General features: G+C 41.4%; 1 protein-coding gene across 2 annotated transcripts in view; it reads left to right on the top strand.

Annotated features, from left to right (window-relative positions):
- MYRIP (myosin VIIA and Rab interacting protein) overlaps positions 1-23,973 on the top strand; it is a 217,716-nt gene that overhangs the window by 27,051 nt on the left and 166,692 nt on the right. For both annotated transcript variants that reach the window (XM_060022307.1, XM_060022306.1), the window contains exon 2: positions 11,729-11,872. In XM_060022307.1, the coding sequence (XP_059878290.1) occupies positions 11,763-11,872 (110 nt within the window). In that variant the 5' untranslated portion in view covers positions 11,729-11,762. The remainder of the gene's footprint in view (positions 1-11,728; positions 11,873-23,973) is intronic.

Raw genomic sequence — 23,973 nt, 5'->3', positions numbered from 1 at the left:
TCTGAGTTTCAAAGTCATTTATTGAATTTTAGACATTTGGTAGGCATTTTGGATGATCTTATTTGGCACAGAATAGTTGACACTTAGTAACAGCACTGTGGCAGGACTTGGTGAAATTTGGCAAGAGTTCTTTTTGATAGGCTGCTCTCAGATCAATCAATCAACAAACAAATGTCACCAACCCACAAGTAACAGCTGAGCATGCCACTCATGACAAAGGACAAAGAAGACCAGTTCCCCCTTTACATAGTTATAGTCCAGACACCAGACCAGCCCCCATGGCAGAGCCCAGCCTAGAAGGACTCTGTGTGTACTGGTCTTTATTGCCAAGAGCAGTAAAGCCTGTCCCTCCTGCCAGATGCCATCTTGGGAAGGAGGAGGGAGAGGGAAGGAGCTGCCCATTGGGAGGTGAACTTTGACCTGCCTGAACATTTTCCAAGAGGCAAGAGTTTAATCAAGGAGTAAATAGGCAGCTTTGAGTCATTTTCTCCACTTTCTTCTCAACTTCGAGCTCCCACCTAGACAACTGCAGTGGCTTCCAGGTGACTGCCTCTGTCCCTGTTCACCTCCATCCCGGTTTCCCACCACGACCCGTGTGACCCCAGGAAATCACAAACGCTGTTATCTCGGGTTGCTCGCCTGTTTAGGACCCTAAAGTGGCTCCCAGGGCCCTCGGGTGAAGTCCAAGCTCTTTAACAGAGCTTCACAGACTCCCTCTGCAATCCTGCAGCAGACATACTGAGTGATATGCCCATCGCTAAGGGAAGCTCCTGCCTGTGCTCCTCCCTCAGCCTGGATACCTGCCAACCCTTGCCCCACCTAAGGGCCCTGGCCGAGGCAGGACCGACACCCAGAAGTCTCTCCATCTCTGGCTCCTGCCCTCCCTCTTTCCCCTGATCCAGGGGCAGTGACTCCCAGCCCATTCCTCAGGTAGCCCTTACCACTTTGGGCCTGATTTATCCTTTATCCTTTATCGCCAGCTGTCCCAGCCTTGAAGTTGTGAACAAACAGTACTCACCCTGGGTCCTAAGATTAAGTCCCAATGTGCGTGACTAGGGGAACCCTCTGAGGTTTGCATACTAAAAACCCAGGCTCTGCAGCTGTTATTTGCTTACACTGTAATTGTGCTGTTTACATATAAATTGATACTTCTAAGTAAGTACCTGATAATAATTTGCTCTCTTTGGAAGGTAAATATTCTCCTTTTCTCATCTACTATTCACTGTCTTAATCCCTGTGTTTTGAGAACAAATGGAATGGTAAATTTTAGCCTACCATGTTTGATCACAAACTTGGAATTGATGAAGTCTGAATTAGTGAAGTTTTAATGCGTATTTTTTCACAGTCTTACGTGGTCAAGTTCCAAATGCAGCCAGCTGTCAACTCTTATCTTGACACACTTTTATTACAGTCAGAAGAAGTGTACCAGACTTTTATATATAGAGGGAGCAAAGAGCATCATTATCCAGTTGAAACTGAAGAGGAAATTCTCAGTGGGCTGAAGAGCTGTGTATTTTTATCGAGTGTTCATTAGCTGTCCTCTGTGCAAGGGATCAACGTGAAAACACCCAAAGGATGGGAAGCAGACAGAGAAAAAGCGCAAAAGGCAGGAGAGGCACTGCAGGGCTTCCACTGTGACCAAAGGCTCAGAAAACAAAAGCAGGGGATTGTAGGCATTGCTCTAATTCAAGATGGCAGAGAAATGCACTGGGCTCTACTACAGACCTGTTAGTTTGGTCATTGCAGATAAGGCCAGAAAAATGCAATCAAGATTTATAAACCAGGTCATTTATTTGCCAGTCATGTGTAATGTGTATATGTGTCTGTATTAGCCAGAGTTTCCAGAAAAACAGAACCAATAGGATATGTGTGTCTCTCTCTATATGTGTGTGTGTGTATATGTATAAAATAAAAAAGATTTATTATAAGGAATTGGATCACATGACCATGTAGGCTCACAAATCCCAAGATATGCAGCTGGAGACCCAGGAGAGCCAGTGATGTAGTTACAGTCTGAGTCGGAAGCCTGAAAACCAGGAGAACCAATGGTTTAATTTCAGTGTGAAGGCCTGTACTGTAGCAGTAGTGAAGGCCCCTTTGTGAACTCTGCTGGGCATACCTGGGGCTACTGGGAAGCACATAGTAAGAGGCTGACAGCTATGTAGCTTTCAATTTAGACCAGGTTTTCTCAACCTTGGCATTATTGACATTTTGGACCAGATAATTCTTTGTTGCGGGGAGCTGTCCTGTGCATCATAGGATGTTCAGTAGCAACCCCTGGCCTCCACCCGCTCGATGCCAGTAACACACCCCTATTAGAAACAACTAAAAATTTCTCCAGATATTGCTGATTATCTCCTGGGAGGCAATATGGTGCTCAGTTGAGAACGACTGGTTTAGTCTCCAGTTTTATTTCCCTTCCACCCCCTCCTCCTGCTAACTCCTTCCACTCTGTGCTCAGGGGGTGTGTGTGCCCATCTAATACCATTTGAAATATCTCCCAATACCTGTTGCCAGCAGAGGCTGTGGCAGCAGCTCCCCCACTTTTACCATCCTTACTTCTGAAGAAGTTTCCACCAGGATCTAATAGGTAGAAAATGCCATCAACTCTCAAATGGATGGGGATAATGAGATCTCCCCACCAATTTTCAACTTCTAGAGCTGCTCTCATTTGCTAGAAATAAAATCATAGTATCACTTCTGTTTAATGGGGAAGGAAGTTTTGCCTCAAATACCATGAGCTTGGAGTCTCCATGAGGTATCAGGAGGGTCAGTGGTTCAGATGGAGGTCACAGGGGCTATAAGAGCTGATGCCTGGCAGTCTCAGGGTGATGGCATCCAGACTATAGGAAGCCATAGGTTCCCTGTGCAGCTAGGCTTGGAGCTGATCTGGCTTCTCTGCAGATCTGACCCCTTTTCTGCAAGGGTCCCTTGTAGAATTTTAGTCTGCAGAGTATGCCTGGGGACAGCCATTCATAGGCCAGAAGGAATTACTTTTTAAATTTTTTCATTCATTTAGCAATCAAGGTTGTATTGGATTCTCTCGGCCCTTACATTTCCATATGAATTTTTGGATCAGCTTGTCAGTTCTTGCAAAAAAAGAAGCTGGGATTTTGATAAGAATTGTGTTTAATCTGTAAATCAATTTTGAAAGTTCTGCTATCTTAACATTGTCTTCCAATCCATGGGATGTGTTTCCTGTGTTTAGTGTATAAGTCTTAAACTTCTTGTGATAAAATTACTCATAAGTATTTTATTTTTTTGATGCTATTGTAAATAGAACTGTTTTCTTAATTTCGTTTTTTGAAGTGTTCATTTATAGTGTATAGAAATATGATTGATTTGTGTATACTGATCTCGCATCTTGCAACCTTGCTGATCTCAGTTTTTTGGTTTTAATTGGTTTTGTGTATGTGTATTCCTTAGAATTTTCTATATATGAGATTAATGTTTTCTCTGAATATAGATAATCCCAATTTTTCCTTCCCAATTTAGATGCTTTTTAGTTCTTTTTCCTGCCTGTTGCCCTGGCTAGAACCTCCAGTACAATACTGAATAGAAATGGTAAAAGTGACAATCTTGCTGTGTTCACGACATTTGGGGGGAAAGCATCTATTCATTCACATTGAGTATGATATTGGCTGTGAGTTTTTTGTAGACAGCCTTAATCAATTCAAGAAAGCTCCCTTCTATTCCTAGTTTATTGAGTATTTATATCAGAAAGAGTATTGGATTCTATCAAATGCTTTTCTGTATTAAGATTATGTGATCTTTGTCCTTTATTCTATTAATATGCTATATCATATTCATTGATTTTCACATGTTCAACCAACCTTGCATTCCTGGCATAAATCCCACTTTGTTATGGTGTACATAATCCTTTTTTGTATGTTGCTGGATTTTGTTTGCTAATATTTTGTTGAGGATTTTTTCATCTATATTCATAAGGGATATTGGTTTATAGTTTTATTTTATTGTGATATCCTTGTGTTTTTGGTATCAGGATAATACTGGCTTCTTAAAATGGGTTAAGAAGTGTTTCCTCCTATTCTATGTTTTGGGGAAGAGTTTGTGAAGGATTGGTGTTAATTTTTCTTTAAATGTTTGATAAAATTCACCAGTGAAGCCACCTAACCCTTCGCTTTTCTTTGTGGAAGTTTTTGATTACTAATTCAAAATCTTTACTAGTTATAGATATATTCAGGATGTCTATTTTGTCTTGAGTTAGTTTTTGTAGGTGTCTTTCTAGGATTTTTTTCATTTCATCTAGGTTATCTAATTTTCTGGCATACAACTGTTCACAGCATTCCTTTGTAATCCTTTTTATTTCTGTAAAGTCAATAGTGATGGCCCTCTTTCATTCCTGATTTTAGTAATTTGAATCTTTTGTTTTTTTCTTGGTCAGCCTTGCCAAAGGTTTGTCAATTTTATTGATCTTTTCAAAGAACTAGCTTTGGGTTTTGTTGACTTCTCTCTATTGTTTTTCTATTCCATTGATTTGTCTTTATTATTTCCTTCCTTCTGCTTACTTGGGTTCAGTTTGCTTTTTTTTTTTTTTTCCAGTCTCTTAAGGTAGAAGGTGAGGTAATTGATTTGTGATGCTTCCTTTTTAATCTAGGTGTTTATAGCTATAAATTTACCCCAAGCACTGGTTTAGCGGCATCCCATAAGTACATGTGTTTTCATTTTTATTTATCTCAAGGTATTTTCTTATTTCTCTTGACCCTTTGGTTATTTAGAGTACATTGTTTAATTTCCATATACATGTGAATGTCCCAGATTTCTTTCTGTTATTAATTTCTAATTTTCTTCCATTGTAGTTAGAGAACAGATTTTATATTATTCAACTCCTTTAAATGTATTGAGATTTATTTTACAGCCTAATATATGGTCTATCTGGAGAATATTCCACATACACTTGAGAAGAATATATGTTGTACCATCACGTAGAGTGTTCTGTAGGTGTCTGTTAGATCTAGGTAGCTTATAATATGGCTTAAATCTTCTATATCCTTGCTGATGTTTTGCTAGTTGTTCTATCTATTATTGAAGGTTGATATCGAAATCTCTAATGATTATTGCTGAATTGTCCATTTCTTCCTTTAATTCTGCCAGTCTTTGCTACAAAGACTTCCTTTAGTATTTCTTGTAAGGCAGGTCTGCTAGTGATAAAGTCTCTCTGTTTTTGCTTATCTGGAATGCCTTAATTGTCTTAATTTATCCTTCATTTTTGAAGGATACTTTTCTGGATATAGAATTTTTGGATAAAGTCCTTTCCTTTCAGTTCTTTGAATATATCATCTCAATACCTTCTGGCCTCCAAGATTCCTGATAAGAAGTCAGCAGTTGACCTTATTGAGGATCCCTCATGTGTGATGAGTCATTTTCTGTTTTACTTTCAAGATTCTGTATTTTCTTTGGCTTTTGACCATTTGACTATGATGTGTCTAGATGTGCATTCTTTGAATTTATCCTACCTAGAGTTTGTTGAGCTTCTTGGATGAGCAGATTAACACTTTTCATCAAATTTGGGAAGTTATCCACCATAATTTATTCAGTATTCTTCAATTCCTTTTTCTCACTCCTGTTAATATCATTCCCAGGAGATAGAATCTAACATCCAGTATGGGTCAGGTGACACCCCTGGTCCAATCAGCTGTGCCCTGGTGGTGTGACCATGTCTCCTCTGGGCCATTCCTGTGTTCAGGTAAAGGATGAATCTCGGAGAATGGGCTGTTCATAGCAGGAATAACACCCTTGAAGGTGAAGATCAGTGAGTCTTACAGCCCAAGCACCACTTGCTCCAAAGAAAGTCACAGTGAAAGTACATATCGGACCATTTGTGCTTTTTTTCTTTCCTTCCCAGGCAAGTTCTTTTCCTTTTTTACCCCCTGATAAAAAATGCCTTAAATGGGATAGCCCTAACATTTCGATTCCTTTGTAGGAATAAGAAATTTCTTTTCAGTTCTAGTCAAGATCTAGCCATGGTCAAAGAGGGAAGCCCTAGCAGTATTTACCCTTTATTACTCTTAGGACTTTGGACAGTCCAAGTTAATCTCTGTACTTCTCTCTTTGTATTAGGTGCATCATCATCATCATCATCACCACCACCACCACACACACACACACACACACACACACACACACACACACACACACACACTGTGTATTTGTAAAGATCCCATGCATGCATTTGTCCTTGACTCATCTGTTCTAGGTTCCTTTCTAGAATGTCGCTTGTGTAGACATTGACCTTTCATTATGAACCTCCCATTATGTATGTATTTCATATTCTTGGAATGTCTGTTTTTTTTCATTTGCAAGGTTGTGCTTACTAGTTTCCTACAGAAGTATCTGTATCCTTCCTCTAGTTGTTCTAGCCAAGAATAGTATAAACAATTCTACCTTTATTTTGGTTTTCTATCTTTAAATTTGTTTCCATTTGCTTTCCTTTTTAAGTCATCAGCTTCTTCTAAAGCTCATATAACTCTGTAGCTTCTTATGATAATCGCATAAAAACCCCAGCTAAATCAATTCAGTAATTATATTAGAGTAGTTACTGGAATTTGTCATCATGGGATGGACTTATGGCAATAATTCCCCAATAGTCATTTCTTTGGATGTTAAGAGGTAGCTGTTATTAAAGAAAGAGGTATCTGTAGACAAATGCATTTGAGAACTACAGGGATAAACAAAATCAGACTGGTTCTTTAGTGACAGACTTCTTAGAGGTTCTGATAAGCTTATATGCACTGTGTATCCCTCAGAGGGCAATACAGTTTGAGGCATTTCTCACCTTTATTTCATCACAGAGCTCTCCTTTCTCAGCTCGCTTGTGGGAACAGTGACCTGAGAAACACACATTAGGGAAATGGTGATATAATTAAATCTTGAAGTTTATTAATTTTCTCATTACTAAACTTTAAAATGTATTCTCTCTGCTACCATCTCAGTTGAGTATAAACCAGAGAAATCCAGGGGCAGGAGCACGGGTCTGGAAGTCAGAGCATCTGAACTGGTTTTGTGTCTGGGGAATCACTTCCCTTTGGGCAATGAAAGAGTCATACTTTTGTGACCTTTGACTCATGGACATTGAGGCTTTTCCAGCCCTAACGATGCTCTTTCTCTTGTGCAGGGAATCTAATTGTGTTTCCTGTAGAAAAGGGAAGAAGCTTTTACCATTTCCCAAAAAGAGTTTCTCATTATTCTCTGTCTTATCCATTTACAGCTACTTTATTTATTTCTTTACAGAAACATTTACCCCTCTTGAGTCCTGATCATTCTTTTTAGATTTGATATGATCAGAGCTGTCACTTCTGTCTTGTACTAACTGGGCATCTTAGAATCTCATTTGGAATTCTCAGGAACCAAAAGCCAGTGAAGTGAAATGAAGGGGGCAGACATGTCACCTTCTGGGAAACTCCAAAGTGCCATTATCACCTTTAATGGGGTGTTTGAAAGCAAGAAGTCGGTCTGCATTTTCCCTGTGCCCTCTAATCTGTTTCTCCCTGCTCATCGGGAGACTAGAAGATGGCAGCTATGAAGCTTCCCCTTTCCTGAGCAGCCTAGGGGTGGGACCTTATTTCTAATTCACTCCCTCAGACCAGCAGGTGCTCTAGGCACTCTCCCCACCCATAATGTGATTATCCCTAGCCAAATCTTTTCTCTCCTCCACAGAGGTCCCATTTTGTTCTGTATAGTTTTATCACATTTATTCCTAAAAATATATGTATTCTTGACTTTCTGCGTTTTTGAACTTTATATAAAAGGAGTCATACTGTTTGTATGCTGTACATGCATATATATGTGGCTTCTCTATCTCAACAGCATGTTTTTAAGATTCATCTATGTGGAATATACCTTCAGAATGTTCTTTTTCCTTGCACTGGAGTATTCCATTGGTATGAAACAAGTATACAATATTTGTTTATCCTTCTTCCCGCTTGTGGATGTTTGGGGTGGTTTACAGGTTTTACTTATTTGTTTTATTTTATTTTTTGCTATTTTGAATGTGACTATTACTAATGTTCTTCTGTTAGGCTGAACTATGTGAAATAAGCATTTTTATAGGCTCCCATTTATTTCCTATGATTCAACCCGATTCCTATCTGTTGGTGCGTATTTGCAAGATTATATCTGAGGAATATACCTAGGTGTGGCAGAAATGCTAATGCATAAGGTACATGTATCTTCAACTTTGAAAATGATGCCTAATTGTGTTATAAAGAGATTGTACCAATTTTTACTCACTCTATCAAAATTGTCCCACCTCCTGTCAACACTTGATAAAGATGATTTTGGTGGGTGTGAAATATGGTTTTCATTGCAATTCTCTAGCTACCAATGATATTAAGCATCTTTTTATATGTGTATTTGCCATCTCTGTTTCTTATTCTGTATAAAAATGTGGAAATGACTTTGGAACTGGCTAAGGGTAGAGGGTGGAAGAGTTTTGAGGTGTATGTTAGAAAAAGCCTAGGTTGCCTTGAGGAGACTATTGGTAGAAATATGGATGTTAAAGGTGATTATAGTGAGGTCTCAGGAAGAAAAGTGGAGGGACTTCCCTGGTGGTCCAGTGGTTAAGACTCTGCACTTCCACTGCAGGGGGCACAGGTTCGATCCCTGGTGGGGGAACTAAGATCCCACATGCGGGGCGGTGTGGCCAAAAAGTAAAACAAAATAAGAAAGAAAAGAGGAGAGCTGCAGAGAAAGCTTCTCTCATGTTAGAGAACACATATATCATCATGAACAGAATGTTGGTAGAAATGAATGTTAGAAGTACTGGTCTCAGACGGAAATGAGGAAGATGTTATTGGAAACTGAAGGAAAGCTGTTCCTTGTTATAAAGCGGCAGAGAATTTGGTTGAATTGTGTTCTAGTGTCTTGTGGAAAGTAGAATTGTAAGTGATGATGAACTTGGATATTTAGCTGAGAAGAATTCTAAAATAAGTATTAAAGACTGGTTTGTCCTTGCTGCTATAATAAGATGTGAGACGAGAAAGGTAAATTGAAGAAGGAATTGTCACACTAAAGGAACCAGAACTTGCAGATTTGGAAAATTCTGTCTATCCATATTGCAAAAGTGAGAAAGTCTGTCTGTAGAGAGCAACAGGGGTGTGGCTGGACAACCATTTGCTAAAGAGATTAGAGTGTGGCTCACGGATCGAGTCAACCATTGCAGCAGAAGCCGGGAATAGAGACGCAGTTATTCAGGACAGATCTGTAGAGAACCTCTTGTCTGATGGCTTGGCCCCTGTGAACTGCATGGGAAGCTGACAAAGTTTTTGAGAATTCATATCAACAGAAACATTGCCAGCTTAGACTAAACAGAGACAGGACAAATGAGGGAAGGCTGCTGGATTTCTGAGAGTCTACAGGATGGGCCAGTAGAGCTATTTGCCTACAAACATGGATTATCCTTCAGGACAAGGGAAGAATGATCCTGAAGACAAATCAGAGGTCTGCAGGGGTGCCGCTGTCACCATGACCTGGGGAATGGGGCTGTCCCTCCTCAATTACCAAGGGTGGGCCAAGCTGCTGTGGCTACACCCAGGGCCAAGGGGGTGGCACAGCCACCCTGGCGGGCTCAGAGGACAGAGCATGGAGCCCAAGAGGATTATCCTTGAGCCTTAAACAAACAAAACAAAACAGAAACAGGCTCATAAATACAGAGAACAAACTGGTGGTTGCTGGAGAAGAGGGGGTCGGGGGAACAGATGAAATAGGTGAAGGGAAGAAGAGGTACAAACATCCAATTATAAAATAAATTAGTCACGGGGATGTAAAGTACACACAGGGATAATAATTATTAAAAGAATAACAAATCAGAGACTATGCATGGAGAAAAGTACACATAGAGAACATGGTTAATAATACTGTAACAACTTTGTATGGTGACGAAGGTAACTGGACTCATTGTGGTGACTATTTCATAATGTGTAAAAATATCGAATCACTATGGGGTACACCTGAAACTAATACAGTACTGTATGTCAAGTATAACTTAATAAAAAAAATTCTAATGGAATTTGCCCTGCTTTCAGACTTGCTTGAGACCTAAGACTTCTTTCTCCTTTCCAATTTCTCCCAGCTAGAATGGAATGCCTATCCCATGCCTGCCTCACTGTTGTATTTTGGTAACTGGTAACTTGTCTGGTTTCACAGGTTCACAATGGGAAATGAATTTTGCCTCAGGATGAATCATACCTCAAGTCTCACCTATACCTAATTTAGATAATAATGAGATGAGAATTTGGACTTCGAGTTGATGCTGCAATAGGTTGGGACTGTGGTGGCTGTTGGGATGGGGTGAACGTAATTTACATGTAAGAAGGACAAGATATCTGGGGGAGCAAGGTGAAGTGTTACAGGTTGAGTTGTGTCCCCTGCCAAATCCATACGTTGGAGTCCTAACCCCAGTAACTCAGATTGTGACTGTGTTTGGAAGATAGGACATTTAAAGAGGCAGTTCAGTTGAAATGAAGGTGTTAGGGTGGACCCTAATCCAATATAATTGGTGTCCTTATAAGAAGGAAAACTTCAGACATAGGTGTGCACAGAGGGAAGACCATGTGAAGACACATGGAGAAGATGGCCATCTATAAGCCACGGAGAGAGGCTTCAGGAGAAGTCAACTCTGCCGACATCTTGATCTCAGACTTCTAGCCATCAAGACTGTGAGAAAATACATTTATGTTATTTAAGCCACCTAGTCTGTGGTGCTCTGTTACAGCAGCCCTAGCCGATTAATACACCTACCTAGGGGCTTCCCTGGTGGCGCAGTGGTTGAGAGTCCGCCTGTCAATGCAGGGGACACGGGTTCGTGCCCCGGTCTGGGAAGATCCCACATGCCACGGAGCGGCTGGGCCCATGAGCCATGGCCGCTGAGCCTGCGCGTCCGGGCCTGTGCTCCACAACGGGAGAGGCCACAACAGTGAGAGGCCCGCGTACCGCAAAAAAAAAAAAAAAAAAAAAAAAAAAAATAGTTTCCCATAATTTTTAGGTATGCACTGCTGGGAGGTGTGTCTTTGAAATATCATCTTTTCTAGTTCTGAGAAAATGTCTAAAAAGATTATTTTACTATATATATATTTTTTGCAGAGGAGAGTTTACTGATTTCTAGTTTATATTTCATAGTCATGTGATAAAAACTTCAAGGGATATAGTATATATAGGATTTTTTTTTACATTTTTATTTATTTATTTGGCCTGACCATGCGGTTTGTGGGATCTTAGTTCCCAGACCAGGGATTGAACCCGGGCCCCCAGCAGTGAAAGCCCAGAATCTTAACCACTGGACCACCAGGGAATTCCCCTATGATTTTTTTTAAAGTATGATTTATTTTATCTTACAATTATGTGTGATATTTAAAATTTGAAACTTTAGAAACCATAGAACTTTAGAAGTTTTAGATATTGTCTTCTGGTGTTTTGTGGAAATCCACACCAGGTCTCATGTATGCTTCATTCTATCAAAAAGAATAATTTATCTATTTTTTCTAATTTAAGAGTTGGGCTAAATGACACCGTTGATGACCAGTTACCTTCTCTTTTTCTCCACAGTCTTGCTGAAGTTGTCTGTAAATATTTGCTGAGTATGAGAGCAGAGCAGGATACGATCTTATGTAAACACTGTGTCTAATTTTGTTTAATAACAACATTGGTTGATTTTATCCATGGAGGACTTTTATCTTGCCCTCAATTTGTGGTCTCTCCTTTGATTTCTCAGGTCTCGTTCCATTTTCTGTGTTTGGTGTTAAGTCATGGGGAGGAAGCTGGACCTGTCTGGTCTGACCGATGATGAAACAGAGCATGTTCTCCAGGTGGTTCAGCGAGACTTCAATCTCCGAAAAAAAGAGGAAGAGCGGCTCAGGTGAGATGCTTCTATTTCCCACCTGGGTACAGTGAACCATATGTGGACAAGTGAAACAGGCTTCCTGAGTGTTCCTTGCTGCCAGCCCTACACTCAAAGTCTTTATGTCATGTAAACACACAGAAGAAGAATGTCCTTCTCTTGGTAGTCAGGCTGGCCAGCTTCAACACTGGGCATCACAATGTCAGCTCAGAAATGAGACTGTTCACACTCGCAGTCAAGTTTGTGTTCAGCTGCTCACCCTGTAAATTATTAGCTCTAGAATGGATGGAGTTCGTGCTGACGGTGGCTGTTTCAAGCTTGCTCCTGGCTTTAATTTTCTTGTCGGCAGGTACTACTGAAGAATAACCAAAGTGTTATATAAATAGGAGAATTAGATTCATAGCTGTACAATCTTCTGTTAGAGCTCTCAGCTACCATGGTGCAGGAGGAAATCTCTGAAGACCTGGTACAAGGAAAGTGACCACCAGGCTGGGATGGGGTTACCTGGCTCAGCATCACCCTCCTCATTTTATAGAGGGAAAAGCTGAGACCCAGAGAGGGGGGCCTTGTGACTCCTCTGCAGTTGGTATTTCCTCGTGGGATGTTCTTGGAAGTACTGTTGCTGCCTAAATTTGGAAGAAGTCAGAGTGATGGAAATGCGGTCATGTGTTGGGGTTTGTGTGTTAGAACCTGATGGCAAGTCATCATGAGCTCCCCTCCTCCATAAACCTGTTTTCCCTTGGGATTCCACAGGTTTGTCATGGCACTGTCTCCTTCCTTAGCCATGGAGCTCAAAATCTCAGTCTTTATAATTCCTCCCCTGACTTGGGTCCCACACAGGGCAGGGCCAGGCCCTGTTGTTTCTGCCTCCTCAGCGTCTCTCCCAGCCCTATCCCAGTCCAGCTTTCATGACTTTTCATCCCAGTCGTTGCAGTAACCTTCTGTATGATCCTCCTGCCTCCAGTCCTCCAGGGTGGTGCCCCATTTCAGCTGTAACCATGCCCTTTCCCACTCTGCTTAAAATTGACATGGGTTGTTTTCCTTTGCCCTTGGAGTTTCTCAGACATTCTGTTTCTGTAGGATATTTACCTCCCTTACTTGTAAGTACTCTAGTGTAATTTACTTTATTTCCACCATGTTTTTTTCCCATATCATATATATTTAATATGTGCTTATTAGATGGAAGACAAGAAATCTGTTAATTGTTATTTGATTTAAAAACCATGTGCCACAAAAAAGATATATGGATCAGTGGAACAGAATAGACAGCCCAGAAATAAACCCACACATTATGTGGGTTTAAATGTGTGAACCCACATTAATGTGTGAATAAACTTCACACATTAATTGAAGGTCAATTAATCTTCAACAAAGGAGGCAAGAATATACAATGGGAAAAAGACAGTCTCTTCAGTAAGTGGTGCTGGGAAAGTTGGACAGCCTCATGTAAATCAATGAAGTAAGAATACACCCTCTTGCCATGCACAAAAATAAACTCAAAATGGCTTAAAGACTTAAACATAAGACATGATACCATAAAACTCCTAGAAGAGATCATAGGCAAAACATTCTCTGACATAAATCATACTAATGTTTTCTTAGGTCAGTCTCCCAAGGCAATAGAAATAAAAACAAAAATAAATAAATGGGACCTACTCAAACTTACAAGCTCTTGCATGGCAAAGGAAACCTTAAACAAAATGAAAAGACAACCTATGGAATGGGAGAAAATATTTGCAAATGATGCGACTGACAAGGGCTTACTTTCCAAAATATACAAACAGCTCATACAACTCAACAACAAAAACCAAACAACCCACTTGTAAAATGGGCAGAAGACCTAAATAGACAGTTCTTCAAAGAAGAAATATAAATGGCCAATAGGCACATGAAAAGATGCTCAACATTGCTAATTATTAGAGAAATGCAAATCAGAACCTCACACCGGGCAGAATGGCCATCATTAAAAAGTCTACAAATAACGAATGCTAGAGAGGGTGTGGAGAAATGTGAACCCTCCTACACTGTTGGTGGGAATATAAGTTGGTACAGCCACTATGGAAAACAGTATGGAGGTTCCTCAGAAAACTAAAAATACAATTACCATATGATCCAGCAATCCCACTCCTGGGCATGTATCCAGACAAAACTATAATCCAAAAGGATACATGCATGCTTATGTTCGTAGCAGCACTATTCACAATAGCCAAGACATGGAAACAACCTAAAGGTCCATTGACAGATGAATGGATAAAGAAGGTGTGGTACATATATACAATGGAATACTACTCAGCCATAAAAAAGAATGAAATAATGCCATTTGCAGCAACATGGATGCAACTAGAGATTATCATACTAAGTGAAGTAAGTCAGAAAGAGAAAGACAAATACCATAAGATATCACTTACATGTGGAATCTAAAATATGACACAAATGGACCTATCTGTGAAATAGAAACAGACTCACAGACATAGAGAACAGATTTGTGGTTGCCAGGGGGGAGGGGGCTGGGGGGAGGGACGGAGTGGGAGGTTGGGGTTAGCAGAGGTAAGCTTTTATATATAGAATGGATGAACAACAGGGTCATACTGTATAGTACAGAGAACTATATTCAATATCCTATGATAAACCATAATGGAGGGGCTTCCCTGGTGCACAGTGGTTAAGAATCCAGCTGCCAAGGCAGGGGACACAGGTTCAAGCCCTGGTCCGGAAAGATTCCACATGCTGCAGAGCAACTAAGCCCATGCGCCACAACTACTGAGCCTGAACTCTAGAGCCCGCGAGCCACAACTACTGAGCCTACATGCCACAACTACTGAAGCCCATGCATCTAGAGCCCGTGCTCCGCAACAAGAGAAGCCACCGCAATGAGAAGCCCACACACCTCAACGAAGAGTAGCCCCTGCTCACTGCAACTAGAGAAAGCCCATGTGCAGCAACAAAGACCTAATGCAGCCAAAAATAAATAAATAAAAAGTAAATAACATTAAAAAAATATGGAAAAGAATATTTTTAAAAAGAATGTATACACATGTATAACTGAATCACTTTGCTGTACAGCAGAAATTAACATGACATTGTAAATCAACTGTACTTTAATTTTAAAAAAGTCCACGTGCCAGGCACTGTTCTAGCTGTTGCTCATAACAGTGAGCAAAATAAGTCTTTGCCCCATAGAGTTTATATTCTAGAGCTGTGCTACCCATACTGTAGCGACCAACCACGTGTGGCTTCTGTGTACTTGTAATGGGGTGAGTCTGAACTGAGATGCACTGTAAGTGTAACATACACACCAGATCTCAAAAATTTAGTACCAAAACATGTAAGATATCTCATTAATAATTTTTATATTGATTACATTTTGAAGTGCCAATGTTTTAGATATACAAGCTTAAAGAAAAGACATTAAAATTAATTTTTCCTGTTTTGTTTCTTTTTACTTTTTTTCGTATGGTTACTAGAAAATTTAAAATTAGACATGTCTCACCATATATTTCTATTGGCTAGTGCTGCCCTAGAGGGAGGAGAAAGAGAGGAAGTAAATAAATACAAACATATTTATATGTATTAGGTAGTGGTGAGAGCCATGAAGAAGAATAAAGCAGGGAAGGGGGACAGAGACTGGCCAGGGATGGGCAGGGTGCTCTCTTTTGAATGGGCTGGCTGGGGAAGACTTCTCTGGTGAGACTTGAGCAGAGACTTGCTGGAGGTGAGGGAGGGAGCTGGGGTGCTCTTTGGGGTAATATCAAGCAAGGTGGAGGGAACAACAAATGGCAAGTTCTGATTCAGGGATGCGCCTTTATGTTTCCAGAGGAGCTGGGAGGGAGGGAGCCAGGGGGAGTGTCGTAGTAGAACAAAGTCCAAGAAATATCCTAAGCCCAAACCACGTGTGGTAAATCCAAACTCAAAACCACTGCAATTGTCAAACCTTTCCTTGCCTCATTGCATTGCTTGGATTTAGGAGACATGAAAGAGTCTTCGAAGCTATGTTACAGAAAGTATTTCTGAATTCTTTAATATTTGCTTCAATGAGCATAACATGCAGAATGGAAGATTTTTATTTTAAGGTTTCAAACTGAATTGTGTGTCTGTTCTCCCGGCCAGCTGTTCCTTATTTACCTAGTTTCTCTCGTTAGGTTTTGTGAGGGTAGGTCTTGGGTGTAGAGGTTACACAGTGTTTCTAATGATCTGTTCTTCCGTGTTGACATAAAATGTAGTAAATAGTGGTGAAAATGTGAATTAAATGTCCTCAGAACATATGATGGTAAGGGAAACAGAGAGAGTGGGGCTGAAGCATTCAGCACAATGAGGAAATAAATTCATGGAAAGATAACTAGAACATATAAAAGCTGTGAACTGACACTGCCCTGGGTGCTCTGCACAGTTCATATTATTGATTCGTCATAGGAGTCCCCATAAGGAGGATCCCCATTTACATGAAAGCACCCAAACACAGAGAGGTTACAAAGCTTTCTCAGAGTCACACAGTTAATTGGGGTAGAGCCAGGATTCTGTTTCCCGCAGCCTCTGAATTATACAGACTGGATTAAGCCTTTTCAAAACTGCTCTTATGTGCAGGTAGAAAAGCCCTGTCCCCCACTCCCCACCTCACACCCTAACGAGCACAGTCACACCACAACTGGGTATATCAGCTATGTATATGCATAGTCATAGGTCTTCCTATATAAAGAGACTCTGTGGACCCCATTTCACTAAGATTATGTGCATTCCCAGCACTGGGGATGTGGGGTATTGAACATTTAATCCCATTAAAGGCTATACGCATAGTAGGACTATTTGGGGGGAAGACAGAGGATTGGGTGGGCCTGAGAATAGTGGACATGCCGCCGCAGACAGAGGAGGGGGTACTTATATACAAACAAGTTCAACAGAGTGAGTGTTGATTGCATTTTCCAGGACACACCATAGTATTAAAACTATAGATGGAGCACGTTGGAGAACAAAAGACATGTTGACCCCTGCTCCTACCTCCAGGGTCTTGGGGTCTAGACAAATCAGGTAAATGTGTAGAAAATACACACTATACTTGATTAATTTTATTCTTTTGTTTTTCTTTTTTATCAGATGCTTTCATGCAAACATTAAAAAACAAAATGGTAAAGACCTTACAATGAAAAGCACCAGTCCTCCGCTCCTTGTTTAATCGATTTGTCCTTAGTTCTGCAGTCCTCCTAGCATTACCTCCATAAATCTAAAAAAATATGCTTATGTTGCTATTTCTCGATGTATAAATTTTAGATAGTCTTTCATTTCTCTGTTCTGAATGGTGGGGATTTTGCTCACTTACTTAGACTACTTTTACCTTTTGTTTCTTGATGGTTATATTATTTGTGGTTTGGTTTTCTATTGGTCATCTTTCAAACAAACCGTATACAGAAACCTCTGGGTCTTGTTCCATCCACAGTCACCATCTTGGTGATTGGCAGCACACGTATTCGTATAGCTAGTATGCATGTGGCATCCCTACTTCCCATCAACCACCCCTGCCACTTTCCGTATCTCACATCTGTCCCTGCTGTACCTTCACTCTTACATATTCAAGGGCTGTTCTGCAAACATAAATTTGAGTCTTTCTTGCTTTGTTCAGAGGTTGACACTAATGTTGAAAATCAATAGGCAGCCCTTAAGTTATTATGATTGAAAATAGTGTTTGCTGCTGTCTTTTCCAGAACTTCATTGAAATCTGCAGGTGGCTCATTGGTCCCCTCCTTTTCTTTTCACTTTTATGAATTAATTACACTTTTATTTCTTCACTGTCATTTTAAAGGAGTCTTGGGAAGGAGGGGAGGACACTAAGTGCTTGTTTAGTCTGCCATCTGGAACCTATTGGCCACAGTAACTTACTTGCTGCTCAGGGCCACGGAGGAGGCTGGGGGAGGTAGAGACATGAAGGGTACTCCCTGTGTGCAAAGTGTACCCAAAGCATGCTCTGGGGTCACACAGAAGGGGATATAGGTCCTTGTACCACTGCTTAACACATCATTAGATGGAGGGAGCCTGAGCCCTAAGACACTGGATAGAGGGGAGTTTCTGATGACCAGCAGGGGACTTTGTGTCCGAATGAAATAAACTTTTGTTGGGATAAATCACTGAGGCATCAGGGTTTATTTGTTATAGCAGCATAGCCTAGTATTACATTGACTGATACAGTTTCTGGGGCCATCTGGCCCCTCGTGTAGTAGAAGACACCTGTGGAAGTATCTCCAGACTTACAGTAGAATCATAATTTATACCCTGTGATTTTATATTGTCAGGTGCATTTGCAAACTGGTTTTTAAAATGAGTGTTAATTGCATGGTACTCTGGTGTTCAGATTGAGATGTTTATGAGATAGCCACAGGCTTAAAGTTTCTCATTTAAAATGTGCTGGCCAGAAGCTAGTTAGCATCTGGGTAACTTCCAAAGATTTGCTGGTGCTCTAATGGACTTGGTCTGTGGGGGAGCAGGGGTTAGATTTGATGAAATGGTTTCCCGTAACTGTGACAGGCCATTAATTGTCAGGGTTTGCTGAACTGAGAGTGTGCTTCCGCCTGCCAAGGACTGCGGGGCCCAGGCGAGGCCAGGCCAGGGGAAGGAAGGGAGGGGAGGACGGAGAGCATGAGTGGCAGGGCACTTCCCATCTAGTCTTTCTCTGAGAGGCTCAGTGGCTGTAGCCCAGCAGCTGCAGTGTGTAAATTCCTCCTCCTTGGGCCTGCGTTAAGAGCGGGATTAATGCACTTGGAGACCTGTTTCTGTTACTCACTTGCTGACATGGCCTGTGCTCTCTCTGCCACCTCAGTGACAGGATGTGAGGGCAATCGTCCATCCCCCAAGAGTCCGGTCTAAGTGAGAAAATAACTAAGAGCTGCCAGGGGGTGTGGAAGGACCACTGCAGGAAAGCAGAGCATCTCCCCCAAACTAGAAGTGCTTTGTGTTTCTAGTCTGTTATACAGAAACTCCTCTGAGGTTTAATCACGATTTTACAAAATAAAAAGAACACAGTGCTTTTAATGAAATGAGTTAGCGATCTTCATTCAAAATTCATTTTAAACAAATTAAAATTTTATTATGAGAACTTAATTTTTCAAGAAGTTTCTTTTTCAAAAAGTAAAATGGCTTTGTTCTCAAGGTCCTTAGTTTGGACAATTAAATTGATCGAATTAATTAACAAACACTCCTGGTCATATACTTCTTTGAAGCTGGAAGTCAGATTGCCTCGTCTTTACTCAGTTGGAATAAATACGCCCTGTGGTTTATGAAATACCTATGCCTTCACAGAGTGCATCTGCCCTGCATCTCCTCACTGGCCCCTTGTAGCTCCTGAGAGGCCACAATAACACTGTGTGGCACTAACCTGTCCAAGTGATGCATCTGCTCTCTCAGAGAGAGGATGCTGCAAGGCAGGAGTTCCTTCCTCTGCACCGCTAGATCAGGTTGGCTGGCCAGTCACCCGGCAGGGCTCTGAAATAACAGAGCCCAAAGCAGGTGCACTGTGTGATGGAGTGGGAAGTGGGACACAGCTCTGTCTGAGTCACTTTGTGATGGGGGAAGGCCCAGCAACTAGGAGACACCAGGAATGGCCCTGGAGACTTGTGTAGGGCAGGTGTGAGGACCTCAGAAGCAGGACGTGCATACCATAGAGCGTATCAATCTCAAAGCTAGAGCGGACCTCACAGATTTTTTAAAATCACCTTTTTACTTATTACTGGTATTTTTAATAATGAAAAGGTCACATATATTACATCAAAGCTATTGGATATCCATTCATTTGCTTCACAATCTTATATTGAATGTCAGGAGCCTCCTGGGGAAACATGAGGGGGATGAAAGAGTGGGGGAGGGCGAGAGGGGTTCACAAAGTTAATAAGTGCCTAACCCTTGAGAAAAAGTCCAGAAGGTGAGCTAAGTCTGATATGAAAAATTAGGATGCTATAGAGAGTGAGAAATAAAAGCATTATGGCAGACCCATGGGAATACTTTCATCTTGGAGATGGCAAGTAGGAAAAAGGAAAGACTTCCTGAAGGAAAGACTTCCTGAAGGAGAGGCGCATTTATTTGATCCCTGAAGGTAGACAGGATTCTTTAAGTGGATTAAAACAAAGGTCTGTGCACCAGGGAGCATCCTGAGCGAAGTGATATGGATAGAAAAGAGGGCATGTTTTCTCAACCCCAATCAGGAGCTGTGGTGGGGCAGTGGAGGAAGTGACTGCTTTGACAACAGTCCCTTTTGCGGTATTGCTCATCGTATGGAAGAGTGGTGTTCCAGGAATAGCATCCCCTCCCATGCCCAGCCACCATGAGAAGAGAGATATTCTTTCCAAAATGGGGAAAGTGAGGCTCTAAAAAGAAGTTTAAAACTGGCCCAGGCTGTACATAGTGAAAGGTAGAATCAAACCTAGGCAGTGTCACACCAGAGCCAGGACATCACACTGCCTTGGTACTGAAAACAAGGGGACCCAGGTGTCATGGGACAGAATGGGTGAAATTAGGGCCATCTTAGAAAATCTGGTACCTGTGCTTGCTAAAACCTGGGGTAACATTCCAAGGGATGGGAAAGTAGGAGGGTTTAAGTCAGGATATGGGGAAGGGTAACTGGGACATTACAGTAGTCATTAGCCACATGTAGCACTGAGCACTTCAAATATGGCTTATCCAAACGGAGATGTAGTCTAAATTACTCTGGATTTCACAGCTCTAGTATGAAAAAGAATGTAAAGTATCTCATTAATAATTTTATATTGAAAACATATTGAAATGTATCTAAAATTACATTTTAAGTAAAATGTATAATTAAAATTAATTTCACCTGTTTCTTTTTTACTTTTTAAAACTGTGCCTACTAGAAGACTTTATATATATTGCTCACATTATATTTTTATTGGCCAGCACTGGTTTGGAATGCTAGGTTAAGCAATTTGGAATTTATGAGATCAGAAAGTAAGCTTTCTTCCCCAATTTTGTTTAAGGCTAGTCCTTTTCTTTGAGGTTTGTAGGTACCTGAAAGATCCAGCGAATGCCTTAGCTACCTAGCTGTGCATTGGACTTTGCTATCAACAGCTGTTATATCTGCTATGTGAAGGTGATCTCAGAATAATAGCCTGGTATTGGCTTTCCTGTACAGTTTAAAAGGAAAGCACACTGTGATCGTGCCATATTCACCACGGAGAGCTTGCCATCTCGGAATGGAATAAACCCTTTGATGTTTCTTTGAAATTAATGGTTGACCAAGTATATGTCATGATTTTTGAAATAAGAAAGTGGCCTTAGGATGTCCTCATATTCATAATTTGTATAATGTCTCTGGTACCATAAAAGTGATATGGATAGCGATATGAATATAGTGATATGAATATCACATATTCACCTGTGGGGATCTGCTTTTAAGAATGGCCAAGAGAGTTTGATGCTGCAAATGGACTTATAATGTAGAAAAAGAATCATACTGATGCTCTTATTTACTTTTTAATTTGTAACCCTTCAAAGATGTATGGTTACTAATTTGTAAATTCTGGATACCTTCTCCCCATAATCCCATATCCTTTAATAACAATATTCTAGATTGCTTTTGTGGCTCTAAGTTCCTGATCTTATCTGCTTTCCACTGCTAGTGTCAGAGGCTCAGTTCTGCTGGGCTCTGATAAAGCTTTTGTGGTACTAATTCTTGGCCGGACTTTCATTCCTCAGATCTCTGGCTCCAGAAAGCATTTATTTGGCATTTGGTGCACAAAGAATTCAGGACTTGAAAGAGAATAAGGAAGAAAGTTTCTGCAGCTATTGTGAAAGCAGCTTTCTTCAACCGCAGTAATTCAGGCACGTCCACAAGCATTTTGCCAGAAACGGTCTGAAACGCAGAGTTGGTGAACACAGGTGTACGTTGTGGAAATCAGAGTTTTACCTTCACCCTGTGCTGTGCTAGTGGAATGACAATTTCCTTGTCCCCATGACCTGCTTCAGTTCCTGGAAACAGGCCCCTGCCTTCACCTCCTTACTCAGCTCCTGAAGAAAACAGGCCCATCTCGAACCTTCCTGTACTGTTGGTAGGAATGTAAGTTGGTGCAGCTACTATGTAAAACAATATGGAGGTTCCTCAGAAAACTAAAAATAGAATTACCATATGACCCAGCAATCCCACTCCTGGGCATGTATCCAGACAAAACTATAATTTGGAAAGATACATGCACCCCTATGTTCATAGCATTACTATTTACAATAGCCAAGACATGGAAACAACCTAAATGTTCATTGAAGATGAATGGATAAAGGAGATGTGATACATATATACAATGGAATACTACTCAGCCATAAAAAAGAATGAAATAATGCCATTTGCAGCAACATGGATGGAATTAGAGGTTATCATACTAAGTGAAGTCAGAAAGAGAAAGACAAATACCATATGGTATCACTTATATGTATAATCTAAAATATGACACAAGTGAACCTATCTACAGAACAGAAGCAGACTCTCAGACACAGAGAATAGACTTGTGGTTGCCAAGGGGAAGGGGGTTGGGGGAGGGATGGAGTGGGAGGTTGGGGTTAGCAGATGTAAGCTATTATATATAGAATGGATAAACAACAGGGTCCTGCTGTATAGCACAGAAAGCCATGTTCAATGTCCTATTAAAACAGGAGGGAAGGGGGCAGGGCACAATCTTTGAAAGAATGACATAGCCCAAGGACATGACATAAACTGATTAGAACCAAATGGGTCCAAGAGGCAGACAAGTCGACTTCCACTAGACCTTGAGCCTCAGTATATGCTCACTGTAACACATCAGCAAGCTAAATGACACACCTACAGGCACCATGACTGTTCCAAGGCCACCATAAGGATCGAAAAGTGGGCAGTGGCCCAATTCCTGGGAATCCCCATCCCTTCCCGAAATAGCTGAATACTCCTCCCACTCATTAGCCTATGAAATTACCCACCCCTATAAAAACTGACAACTCCATACCCTGGTGCTTTTCTCACCTTCTGAGATGGCCCACACTCTGTCTGTGGAGTGTGTTTCTCTCTAAATAAATCCACTTCTTACCTATCACTTTGTCTCCCACTGAATTTTCTGTGATGAGACATCAGGAACCTGAACTTCATTAAGACCTGAAACCAGGTGTGTGATCTCAGTTGGAAGACTATGGGTTTTGGCCCAGGACGAGTCCCAGCCATGTGGGTTCAAGTCCCAATCTGCATTTAGGCCTGGTTCGAGTTCTGGCCCCATGTGTTCAAGTCCCAATCTGAGGTGCACAGTTTCACTATGATAAACCTTAATGGAAAAGAATATTAAAAAAGAATGTGTGTGTATGCATAATTGAACCACTTTGCTGTACAACATTGTAAATCAACTATACTTCAATTAAAAAAATGTCAGGGCTTCCCTGGTGGCACAGTGGTTGGGAGTCGGCCTGCCGATGCAGGGGACACGGGTTCGTGCCCCGGTCCGGGAAGATCCCACACGCCGCGGAGCGGCTGGGCCCGTGAGCCATGGCCGCTGAGCCTGCGCGTCCAGAGCCTGTGCTCTGCAACGGGAGAGGCCACAACAGTGAGAGGCCCGCGAACCGCAAAAAAAAAAAAAAAAAATGTCAGTGAGGATAGAAAAAAAAAAAAGAGAGAGAAAGAAAATAGGCCCATCTCCTGGATCAGCTTCTAAGTTGATACCATCATGAAGTGAATTCATGAACCTCTCTGACTCTTGGAATAACTTTTAATGAGTTCCTTCTTTCAGATGAGAGATTTCTGCTCCAGCCTCAAGATTCCCTTGTGGATGTCTGATTGATGACTTAAATTCCCAGAAGAGCTGGGCCCCAGGTGCCCAGTGAGTCCCAGCCCTCTGCAGTTCACCACCCCCTGCTGGCCTGACTCACGGGCTCCCATCCTGCATCAGCTATTCATGTATGTGGGCCTAGGACCCAAGCCTCCTAAGTCTGGCTGATTCTTATCCCCAGGCCTCAGGCTAGAGCTAGAGTACCTGACTCCTGTGTGTCTAGCCAGATCCTGGGTTTCCAGATGAGGTGACCTGCATAGGAGGTTGGCAGGGTCTGTGGTTCCAGCAATCTCTGGAGTTAGCACTAGAATGATGTGTCCTTGGCCTCTGCCATGTTCCCCCAAATGTTCG

This window comes from Delphinus delphis, chromosome 10 (assembly GCF_949987515.2).
Source record: "Delphinus delphis chromosome 10, mDelDel1.2, whole genome shotgun sequence".
NCBI classification, from domain to species: domain Eukaryota; kingdom Metazoa; phylum Chordata; class Mammalia; order Artiodactyla; family Delphinidae; genus Delphinus; species Delphinus delphis.
Note: the sequence above shows the minus strand (reverse complement) of the source record. Positions and strands in the feature narration are given on the sequence as shown.